Source organism: Colobus angolensis, unplaced genomic scaffold (assembly GCF_000951035.1).
Source record: "Colobus angolensis palliatus isolate OR3802 unplaced genomic scaffold, Cang.pa_1.0 Scaffold535, whole genome shotgun sequence".
NCBI classification, from domain to species: Eukaryota; Metazoa; Chordata; class Mammalia; order Primates; family Cercopithecidae; genus Colobus; species Colobus angolensis.
Genome location: NW_012118877.1, coordinates 141,869 through 153,808, shown reverse-complemented (window position 1 = coordinate 153,808; position 11,940 = coordinate 141,869). Strand labels below are relative to the sequence as shown.

The window sequence follows — 11,940 nt, the reverse complement described above, 5'->3', positions numbered from 1 at the left end:
TTATTGTTTGTATATATTATATATTTACTATGTAATATAAATATATTTATATTGTAATAAAAAGCTTTTTGAAAAATCGAATGAAAAACTCTGGTAAAATCCCTAAATGTTAAGGTCTCCTATGTTCTATTACAGGATAATGCTGACTTTCTTTATATTGATGCTTGGTCCTCCAATTTCTCATGGGGGGGACAATCTCCCCCAGAAGAAGGGTCTCTTGTTGTTATTACAAAAGGACAGACCATTCTGCTGGATCAAAGCACCCCTATTTTGAAAATGTTGCTTATTCAGGGTAAATTTCTGAATATCTGTTCATTAAACTCTGCCTGAGAAATATTTCTGTGAAACTGATTTAATCAAAGTCCACAATTAAGAACATCCATAGTTGCATCATATTTTTAATACACAGTGTAGTCCTGGGCTTTCTAAATTGAGTATTGCAATCCATTTGTGGTTATGATATTATTTCATGTGTTGCAGCCAGCATTTAAAAAATTAAATAGGATAGAAAGCATCAGAATGGATTGCATGTATATGAGTAAGTACCTTTTAAAAGTAAATGTTGTTTTATGAAACTTTTGGTTCAATAACAAAGTGGGGAGGTGTGAGCATGCCCACCCACTTTCACTAGATCACAACAAAAAAGGCATTTTCCACTTTGAAAAACACTGATGTAGTGGGTCCCAAGAGTTAAAAAGTCATAGAGATTTGTTCAAGTCTATCCTAAATGATCCCCTTGACTCCCTTTGGTAGATAGGTTGTGATTTTCACCTTTGCCTATGAACCTGTTTCAGTTGTTGCCTGGGGTTGTCTCTGCTGCTGTATTTTGTTTTTTACTGTAGAAAACTAAATAACCATGACTGTGATAATTGCATGTAAAAGAATCATTAATTGGTAAGAGTAGACTGCTTGAGGATTTAGTGTAGAAAGTTTGCCATAACAGCTGAGTCACCGGAAGACTCCTGCTTTGTTATTGTACTGTTTTTAACTTCGGGGAAAATAGAAAAGTTTCAGGTTTTTGAAGTTATTAAATATTGGACCTTTGAACAAATAAAATTTTACTACTTACAAATTTACATTAGTCTCATAAGAATGTGTCTTGGTATGATCTTTAATAATGCTAATCAGGCTATAGCTGTTGACAGTGCAAATTAATGGGTAAAAGTTCAGAGCTAATGTTGACATTATAACGGTTTTTATAAACACGCTTTTCTTTAAATGTTTTCGTTCTTAATTTATATTTTGAGGTGCTGTGTTTGTAGAACTAATCTGCATAGCTGAGCTATTTAGTAGCATCTAAAATAAGCTACTTTCCCAATGTTCAAGGGAAAATAATCTTCCCTGGGATTTGATTTTCTGTAAACTCCTATGGTCTTGTCTGGAGTTTTTATGCTTTTATGTTGCCAAAGAACTGAAGTGAAGTTACCTGCATAACAATAGCAGAACTTGAATGAGAAATTAAAGTTTAATTTAATGTATAATTTAATAATTATTATGTTAAATTGTAATGAGTAATTTAATAGGTAACTTTTAAGACTTTTCCTTGTGATGTATTTTAAAATTCTATGATTCATAGGTGGAACTCTAATATTTGATGAAGCTGACATTGAACTCCAGGCAGAAAATATTCTAATTACAGATGGAGGCATTCTTCAGGTATTCAAAAGAACATAATACATGTTCATTTTTAACCTTTCTACATTCATTTTTTTAAATACTATGTGTAAAATGGATAGTTAATTGTACCAACCTCTCCTAAGTTTATCTTTGTTTATCTGTTTTTGGTATAAAATCCTTTATGTAGGGATAAAAGTTTCCCAGAATATTGTGATTTTAATGGGAAGATAGTAGTTTATTCCCATAGAGCAAAATTTAAAATAGAACAGGAAAGAATTAACTCTTAGATGTGGCTGAAGTCAATCAGTATACCTTTCAAAGGTCTGGCATAGTGTATTTGGCTCACTAGAAAATTAAAGTTTTATCTTTCCAAAGAAAGATATGAATAACTGAGCCATTAATTCTCAAAAGAGAAGAGAAGATAGAAAAGAACTACTTTCATGTGATTAGAACTGTGGATTTGGGGTTTTAATTTTCTGAATAGCATTTGTGACATCTTTTGCAGATTGGGACAGAGACATCCCCATTCCAACACAAGGCTGTCATTACCTTGCATGGGCACCTGCGATCTCCTGAGCTCCCTGTCTATGGTGCCAAAACACTGGCTGTGCGGGAGGGAATCCTGGATCTGCATGGTACTGTGGCCAAGTGCCTAAGGGATTTGGTAGAGAAAGACTCACCAGGACACCAGGGATAATTATCCTGTGATAATTATAATTTATCCTGTGGTAAAGTAAAAGTGTGTTAGGCTTCTCATGTCTTTAGATATCCCCTCTTTACCCCTTCCTTCTTTCCCACATCCAAGCAAGGCTAGCCCAGACATCAAGACTCAGAACCAGGCCAAGCGTGGTGGCTCATAACTGTAATCCCAGCACTTGGGGAGGCCAAAGCAGGTGGATCACCTAAGGCCAGGAGTTCCATACCAGCCTGGCCAACATGGCAAAACCCTGTCTCTACTAAAAATACAAAATTTAACCAGGCATGGTGGTGCATACCTGTAAGTCCAGCTACTTAGGAGGCTGAAGCAGGAGAATCACTTGAACCCAGGAGGCAGCGGCTGCAGTGAGCCAAGATCGCACCACTGCACTCCAGGCTGGGTGACAGAGTGAGACTCTGTCTCTGTCTCAACCAAGGTCACACTTGGGAAAGTCTTTCTGGGCCTTTTCTACATTCCTCCTCTTCCCCCTTTCCATAGGCCTCCAGGCTCTTCTCATTTCATTTTACAGTAACTGTAGTACCTGTCTGTGATTGCCTGTTTACTTTATTTATTTATCTATATAAAAAGACTAAGTCTAGAAGCAGAAGAATGTAATTTCTTATATTTGTATCTGAAAATGGGGTCCCTCTGAAATATAACAAGAGATTTATAGTTGTAGATTTCTATACTATATCCTAGAGCACTGTCAGCAACCAAAAATGATTTTGATCATGTTTGAGGTACCAGGGCGACATACTATTTAAAGAAAGCATGGTGTGAATCTTTTTTATATTGAAGTCTTCTACATTGCAATAATCTATCCCTTTTATGAATTTAGAATACCATAAACATGATACCTTATCATCATAAAAGTCCTACATGGGGCTTACTATGTATACTACGTTATTTCTTAGAAAAGTCTACATTTGACTCTAGATTATTAGTTTAACAACTTCCTATCAATAATGACAAAGACAATAGACTTCTGCTTTTTGTCAATATTATCACACCCATTTACATTGTGTCCCTGTAAAAAAAAAAGATGGTTATAAATAGGGTATATCATTGCAGAAGAATATTTTTGAAAAGTTTTATAGTCATATGCATGTTATTACAAACACAATTGTCACTTTTATAAATTAAGCATTCTACATATTTCATCTTGGAGAAATGTATGAAATGCTAAGGCAAAATGAACCTTTCCAACATTGATTCAATTTAGGAAAAGAATAAAATGCATAAAGTTCTTAATAACCAATCAAACACATGTAAAGAAATATTCAGTGTGTACATTGGTTCTAGGTGTGCCTGTTCCTGTGATCTGGACTCGCTTGGCTCGTACTGCAAAGGCAGGGGAAAGAATTTTAATTTTACAAGAAGCAGTAACATGGAAGCCAGGAGATAACATTGTAATTGCAAGCACAGGACACAGGTATGATGTCTTCTGGGCTTAATGATATGTATTTAGAAAAGAAATTTTTGCCTTTATAATTTGTCCTTTATAAAGAGGGACAATTCAGATGGTGCATGACTATTTGGTTTAAACCTGAAAACTCTAATAAAGAAACATGAACAGCCAAATACAGATTTGCTAAGTGTTTTTTTTTTTTTTTTTTTTTGAGACGGAGTCTCACTCTGTCACCCGGGCTGGAGTGCAGTGGCCGGATCTCAGCTCACTGCAAGCTCCGCCTCCCGAGTTTACGCCACTCTCCTGCCTCAGCCTCCAGAGTAGCTGGGACTACAGGCGCCCGCCACCTCGCCCGGCTAGTTTTTTGTATTTTTTAGTAGAGACGGGGTTTCACTTTGTTAGCCAGGATGGTCTCGATCTCCTGACCTCGTGATCCGCCCATCTCGGCCTCCCAAAGTGCTGGGATTACAGGCTTGAGCCACCGCACCCGGCCTGCTAAGTGTTAACATTAGGTTGATCACATTTGTATTGCATTATAATTGATAGATTTACAATAAGAAAGAATATAAATTTGAACTTATGAAATAACTATGTCCTAGTAAAATGTATGTTTTACATGGTTTGGCTCCCATGTAAGAATCTATTTGGAGAAAAGAAGCATTTGACTACTAAAAGTCATTTGGAAATATCTTAGAGTTTTAAATAAATACCTTAATGAATGCAAAAATGTAAATGAGCTTCTTAGTGTGAGTCACTAAAGAACATGTTTGAAAGCAGCCAGTGAACTCTCTTATCTTACAGCCTTAGCAGTGGCTCCCATGGAGCAAAATTGTTAGTAATGACTAAATAAAAGACAAGAAATCATTATACAAAAAGTGATGATTCACATAACCTTTTAGGTGCCTGTTATTTTAGAACTGAAAGTATGACCCTTAATTTCTGTTTAATTACATATTTTAGCAAATAAGACATGAAAGAAAGAAAATTAACATAATACCACCAAGTATCATGGGGGTAGGGGCAAGAGAACCATTATTTTTGCTTTATTGTTCAAGTTATAGATAATAGTAAAATTGAATATGGTTGTGATTATTAGGAAACAAACAGTGATTTATGATAAGAAACAGCTAAATTTTATTAAGGCCATGATTCAACTTAAACTTAAAATTCAAGATGGCATTTTGAGTTTGCCGTATTCCATATTAAAAATAGACTTGCAGTCATTAGGAAGAATTAAATATATACTTAGCTTTAGTGCTCATTTTGTTCTGCCCTTGGAAGAAATTTTAATTATATAAAGGCAAAATAAAAAGGCAGGAAAATGACAGGGTTTACTAACAGAATAGAAAATCTGCATTTATGGTTTTTTGTATGAAATGAAAGGGTAGGTTTAGGATTTAGAATGGGGCTATTTAATTTTCAGAAACAAGAATTAAGGAGTTTCCCACCAAATCTAATTGTTCACTGTGTCATTGATAAATCCTATTTGACAGTTTGCAAAGACAGTGGTTAAGAAAATGCCTTCAAAAGTCAGTGGTTAAGAAAATGCCTTCAAAAGTCAGTTTGTCTGTGTCTAGCTGCCAGCAATACCACTTACTAGTTCTGTAGTTATATTATTTTACCTTTCTGTGCTTCAGTAAAATTGGACTGTTATTAGTAAGGATTACATTAGTTAATAAGCGTAAAGCAGTAAAAGCAAAACTTGGCTCAAACTAAGTGCTTGTTATACTTAGTGTTGTTATATTACAACAAAGGAAGGAAAGATGTGTTTAGGTACATACAATATATGAAAATGCTTTTCAGAACTTCTTTTCTAAAGAAATCATTGTATCATCCGAATCCAAGAAAATTCAAGAGAGGCTAATCTAAAGCCTTTTTGCATACCACCTGTGAGATCTTGTACCACTGGTTCACCCTTATCTCTAAGCATCCTTAATCTCCACCTCTCCCTGCCCCTCCCCCACAATTCCTTCCCTGCATCTTTTGGAATGATTCTTGTCCCCATCCACCCATTATCTTGATAAACAGCTTTGTTCTCCTCTCTCCTGTAGCATCTTTCTTTTTTTTAATCCTTTATTTTAGAGTTGTAAACTGCTTACATATTATATGCTTATTTCTTCTATTTTATCCTTACTATCCTTTGTTTTCTTTCTTTAAACCCCTGCATTCTAGTTTTCTTCTTCACAGATCTTTTTCAGTGACCTTGTAATTATCATCATTCATTATTTCCTTTGCGTCACCAAGTTCTTTTGGTCTGCCCTTGGCATATCCCTCATCAGTTTTCTCTGCTCTCAGTTTGATTTAGGTTCTCAGTCTCTCACACCTGGAATATTACATCACCTTCCTATTTGGGCTCCATTTCACTTTGTTACCCCCACAAATTCATTCTGCATTAATTTGTTCAATCAATCAAAACCTGTTATTGAGTTGTGACAGGTGCTGTACTAAGTGCTCAGCGTATAAAATGATTTCAATGGGTCTCATGCCTAGAAGAGCAGGCAAGTCAGCGGAAGGGACAGAAAGATAGACATCTCATAGGACTGCAGCGTGGTTGTTCTGAGCACTAACAGAGCATTATGCAGAGTGTATTGAGAATGCAGAAGTAGGGTTGGGAAAGTTGAGAGAGCTGCTTTGAATCTATTTCACATGTGGCACTGTCATTTGAACTGCCATTTAAAGGAGGGAAAGGATTTGCCAAGGGAGAGAAGGGTCAAAAGAAAATGTTAGGAAAACACAGAGGTGACTCCCTTAGGCTTACCTTTGTTAACAGCAGCAATCACACTTTAGTAGATAATATATTATACAATCAAGCACTGACATACTTATCTCCTTAAAATCAGGGAAACTTTCTACTTGACATCCCTAGTGCTTAGTTCCATGCCTAAAATGCAGGTTAGACCCTCAATAAATGTTTGTTGGATGACTAAATGCATGAATGTGTACATTATAGAATTGGCAAATTCTTTCTGCTGTGACTGGAATTTGGGGTATATTTGGAGGAATGGTAAAAATGAGACCTCCTAAACTGCAACACAATCATTTCTTTTCCCTGTTCAGGAACCTTCAGTGACTCCCCTTTGTAAAGGTTCTTAACTTGTACATGACTGACAGTTTGGACCAGATCACCTTTGTTATGTTGGGGAAATCCTGTGTATCATGGGATGCTTAGAAACACCCCTGCCTCTACCTACTAGATGTCAGTAGCAGCCCCCAATTGTAATAACTAAAAATGTCTTCAGGCATTGCTAAATGTCCCCTGGGAGGAATAAAATCATCCTCAATTGAGAACCACTGAGTGTGATCCTCCAAATTATAAATGAATAGTTTTCCAAATACTTTTAAAAAGCTAATCCAGTTCTAGGAACGAATGTAGAACTTGAAAAATATTTAACTGAATTGAAAATATTTGTAAAACTTAGTTAATAAAGCAAGAATAAAATATTTTATTCTAATTTCTGTTCAGAATATTATATGACATAAGAATAGTTTCCTATTTTTTCAAAGAAGCATTTAAAATGAATAAAGCAAATATACCAAAACAATATGTTATGTCAATTAATATTAATTTTGAAAATGTTTTGTTAAAATTTTTACAGACACAGTCAAGGAGAGAATGAAAAAAGGACCATTGCGTCTGTATCTGCTGATGGCATAAACATAACACTAAGTAATCCACTAAATTACACACACTTAGGAATTACGGTCACACTCCCTGATGGAACTCTGTTTGAAGCAAGAGCAGAAGTTGGAATTCTTACAAGAAATATTTTAATAAGAGGATCTGATAATGTTGAGTGGAATAACAAAATTCCAGCATGTCCTGATGGATTTGACACAGGTAATTTTAGCAGCTCTCGTGGTTGGTATAATCATGCCACATATTTTTAAAATTTAATTGGTATATGTTGAAATACATTATTTCAATGTATTTCATTGTAAATATCATTAAATATAATTTAATGGTATTAATCTTATTATAAGATACCTTTAAATATCTTGTAAATATAATTGAATGTGGAAATTTGGAAATGCTAATAGTATTTGTAACATGAAGATATTTGAATATATTGAAGAAAAGTGGTTAATGCTGACACTATAATGGGAGAAATAAGTGCGCTTGGTTTCTGTTGATAAATTCTCTTCCTATACTTATGATTCATTATTATGTTTAGATTAGACCTTGATGATTAGTTTTACATATTGCCAGCAAGAAACTGCATTATTTAGATTTACTCAGAAAATATGGAGAACTATATTTGATAGTGATACAAAGATTCCATTTAGCAAATCTTTGATTCATTAGGACTTTTTCAAATTTCCAGAATTTGCAGTTTATCAGAACAGTGTGAGAATAGATTTACTGTAGAAAGATACTTTAATCAATTCCTAGACTGATGATGGATAGACAGACAAATGGATAGATGGAATGATGGGGGGGGTGCGGAAATATGTAGATATATAGATCTGAGCCAGTGGGGGTAGGCTAAGTCAGAGTTTTTCAAAGTCAGCACTGTTGGTATTTTGGCCCAGATAATTCTTTGCTGTGGGGCACCGTCCTGTGCATCACAGAATGTTTAACAGCACACTTGGCATCTACCAACTAAATTCTAGTAGCCTCCTCTAACAACTGTGACACCCAAAAGCATTTGCAGACTTTGCAAAAATGTTCCCTGGGGGCAAAATTGGCCTCAGTTAAGAACCACTGGACTAGGTTATGCTCTATTTATCAACAAGCCCAAAATGTCAGTGATTTAAAATATAAAAGTCTATTTCTCGGCCGGGCGCGGTGGCTCACGCCTGTAATCCCAGCACTTTGGGAGGCCGAGGTGGGCGGATCACGAGGTCAGGAGATCGTGACCATCCTGGCTAACACGGTGAAACCCCGTCTCTACTAAAAAATTCAAAAAATTAGCCGAGTGTGGCAGCGGGCGCCCGTAGTCCCAGCTACTAGGGGAGGCTGAGGCAGGAGAATGGCGTGAACCCGGGAGGCGGAGCTTGCGGTGAGCGGAGATCGCACCACTGCACTCCAGCCTGGGCGACAGAGTGAGACTCCATCTCAAAAAAAAGAAAAAAAAAAAGTATATTTCTCATTCATACTACATGTGTCCCATATGGGTCAACAGGCGGGCTCTTCTCATTATAATTGCCTTGGGATCCAGGCTTATGAAGGATCTATCTCAGCATGGGCTTCTGCGATCTCTGAGGCAGGAGACGAGATTGCTGAAGAGTAAAGCACTAGCAATTAATTGCTTTGGTCTCAAAGTGATAGGTGTTTCTTAAACTCAAGGGTCATTGGTCAGAACTGATTCCATGGCTATGTCTAACTTGAAGAGAGTGAGTTAGTGCAAACCCCATATACCCAGAAATAGAAGGGAAATGGATATTGGTGAATTTTAGTGATGTTTATCACAGCTCTCCTATCTATAGCAGGAAGCATAATACATCTTACAAGTTCTCTTTTAAAAATTTTAAGTAATCATTGATATCATTACAATACTATAAGTAGTTGAATAATATCTGATGCAGCTTAAATAATAGCCTTTTCTTCAAAAGGAAGTATAAGACAAAGCTCATGGGATTTGATGTCGAGTGAGCCACATTCTCATTCCAGTTCATCTACATCAAGTCTCACAATATACATGAAACCCAGTTTCATCCTGTTTAAATTAAGAACACTTTCTGTTCTATTTACTATGGTTGTAAACAGTAAGTGACATAATGCATATTCTCATGTTCTACAAATGTAAAATTGCATTGATTATGTTAATCCTCAAATCTTGGGGAAGGCTTCAGAAATAATAAGACTGAATCCCATTATCAATATTCCCTTGATCATTCAAATATTTGTTTAGTATCTTCTCTGAAAAAATACTAAGTACTTTAGGGAATACAAAGCTGAACAAGACAAGGTACTTACCTATCTTGCTATTTGTAAGAGGAAATGATGTGAATACGAATAACTATGTTCTAGGATGAGGTTGAGATTATAAGTGAATCAAATGATACAATTACTTATGAGAAATTCAAATTGAGGATTCAAATCCTCAATATAGGAGGGTTCTGACATGTTTTTTAATGATGCTTTAAAAACTGTTTTAAAGGAGAATTTGCTACACAGACCTGTCTCCAAGGAAAGTTTGGAGAAGAAATAGGAAGTGACCAATTTGGAGGCTGTATTATGTTTCATGCTCCTGTACCTGGTGCTAACATGGTAACTGGGAGAATAGAATATGTAGAGGTGAGAGGCATTATTACTAAATCACAGTGGTTTTCCCAAGGTTATCCATACGAGAAATATGTATTGAGCTCCTGCTGTTTGTCAATGCTACTTAGAATCTGATTGATAGGGGAGACAGATACATAAGTAAACAATTTTAATATACCCATTTGATCATACCAAAATTTTGTTTCTCAAATTTTCTCACACCCCAAATCAAATTCATCAGCAATTCTGTCTTCTCTACCCACAAAATGCTGTATCCAGAATCCAGTCTCTTTCCATACCTCCACCTGACTCTGAGCCTGAGCCACTATCTCCTCCCACCTGGACTGCTGTGATTTTCTCCTACCTGGTCTTCCTGCTCCCACCTTGCTCTAATGGAGTCTCCACACTTCAAAGTAAAATTTTAAAACCATAAATCATATCTTGTTACACCCCTCTTCAAAATCCTTCAGTGGCTTCATAGTATACGTAAATCAACAGGTCTAAGTCCATCCCATAGGAACCATGTGATCTGACCCAGAGATGCCCTCTGATTTATCTTCTACGACTCGACTCTATGCCTTGCTTGTGCCATGCTAGTAATAGAGGACTCCTTATGTGATCATGTCAAGCACATTCCTATCTCAGGTCCTTCATCCTTGCTTTTCATTATTTATTTATCTATTTATTTATTTTTGAGATGGAGTCTCACTCTGCTGCCAGGCTGGAGTGCAGTGGCATGATCTCGGCTCACTGCAACCTCCACCTCCCAGGTTCAAGGGATTCTCCTGCCTCAGCCTCCCAAGTAGCTGGGACTACAGGTGTGCACCACCACACCCACCTAATTTTTGTAGTTTTAGTAGAGACAGGGTTTCACCATGTTGGCCAGAATGGTCTCAATCTCCTGACCTTGTGATCTGCCTGCCTCAGCCTCCCAAAGTGCTGGAATTACAGGCGTGAGCCACCACGCCCAGCCTGTACTTGCTTTTCATTCTGCTTGGAATCCTCCTCTACCAAATACTTGCATGGCTTATACCTCTATTTCAGTCAGATCTTTTGACGAGTGTAATCACTCCAGAGAGGACTTTCCTCACCACTTTTACTTAAAATTGCCACCCAAATTCCTATTTACTTTATTTATACATAACTCTTAACAGGATATGTATTTTTATTTATTGTCAATCTCTTCCTCTAGAACATAATCTCTATTATTTTACAGATGTTGTCTTTATGGTTCTCTGCTGATTCCCTGGAACAATGCATGGCATATAGTAGATTCTCAGTTGATTATAAATTAAACAAATACTTAAATATGCATATTATTGCTATGACATTAGAAACTCCTGTGTATCTTATTTATATTCAGGCTGTATAATCAGGGTTTGGCATAGTTCTTATCATGTATTCAGTAGAAGGAAGGAAGGGAGGGAGGAAGGGATAATAAAATCCATAAATCCGTTAAACTGGGCACACCGCGACTGCATTGATGGTGACATACTCAGCACCTCTATTTTGTAAATTTCCCTCCTCCTGAGATATGTTACATGTGACATCTGAGATATGGACTAAGTGAGATTGCTAGGTTGATCTGAATATCGAATATTAATAATGGTTAATTTTTAGTTTTAGATGGACAACAAAAATAGTGGACCTAATGTTTTATTTCGTTACCCCATGAGATTATATGACACACCTGTGCATGCTCATATGCATACACGCATGCAGGTACACACGCACACAGACACACTGGTATCCTCTGTATTAAATTATTAAATCATAGACCATTTGAAAGAATGCACAGCCTGGTGATTAAGAGCACCAGCTCTAGAGTTAGACCAACTTGGGTTTAAATGGAACTTCGTAACCATAAACAAGATACTCAGCCTTTCTAAACTTCCATTTATTAATCTGTAAAATGAAGTCAACGGTACTTGACCCCTACTTTAGGGGATTATGGCAAAGACTAGGATCATGCATGCAAAGGAGCACAACATCTGGTACACATAAAACATTCAA

The 11,940-nt window shown here is 36.5% G+C and overlaps 1 protein-coding gene across 1 annotated transcript in view; it reads left to right on the top strand.

Annotated features, from left to right (window-relative positions):
• PKHD1L1 (polycystic kidney and hepatic disease 1 (autosomal recessive)-like 1) overlaps positions 1–11,940 on the top strand; it is a 159,097-nt gene that overhangs the window by 85,106 nt on the left and 62,051 nt on the right. The window contains exons 43-48 of the mRNA XM_011961082.1: positions 136–292; positions 1,577–1,656; positions 2,123–2,252; positions 3,617–3,746; positions 7,319–7,560; positions 9,824–9,960. Of these exons, the coding sequence (XP_011816472.1) occupies positions 136–292; positions 1,577–1,656; positions 2,123–2,252; positions 3,617–3,746; positions 7,319–7,560; positions 9,824–9,960 (876 nt within the window). The remainder of the gene's footprint in view (positions 1–135; positions 293–1,576; positions 1,657–2,122; positions 2,253–3,616; positions 3,747–7,318; positions 7,561–9,823; positions 9,961–11,940) is intronic.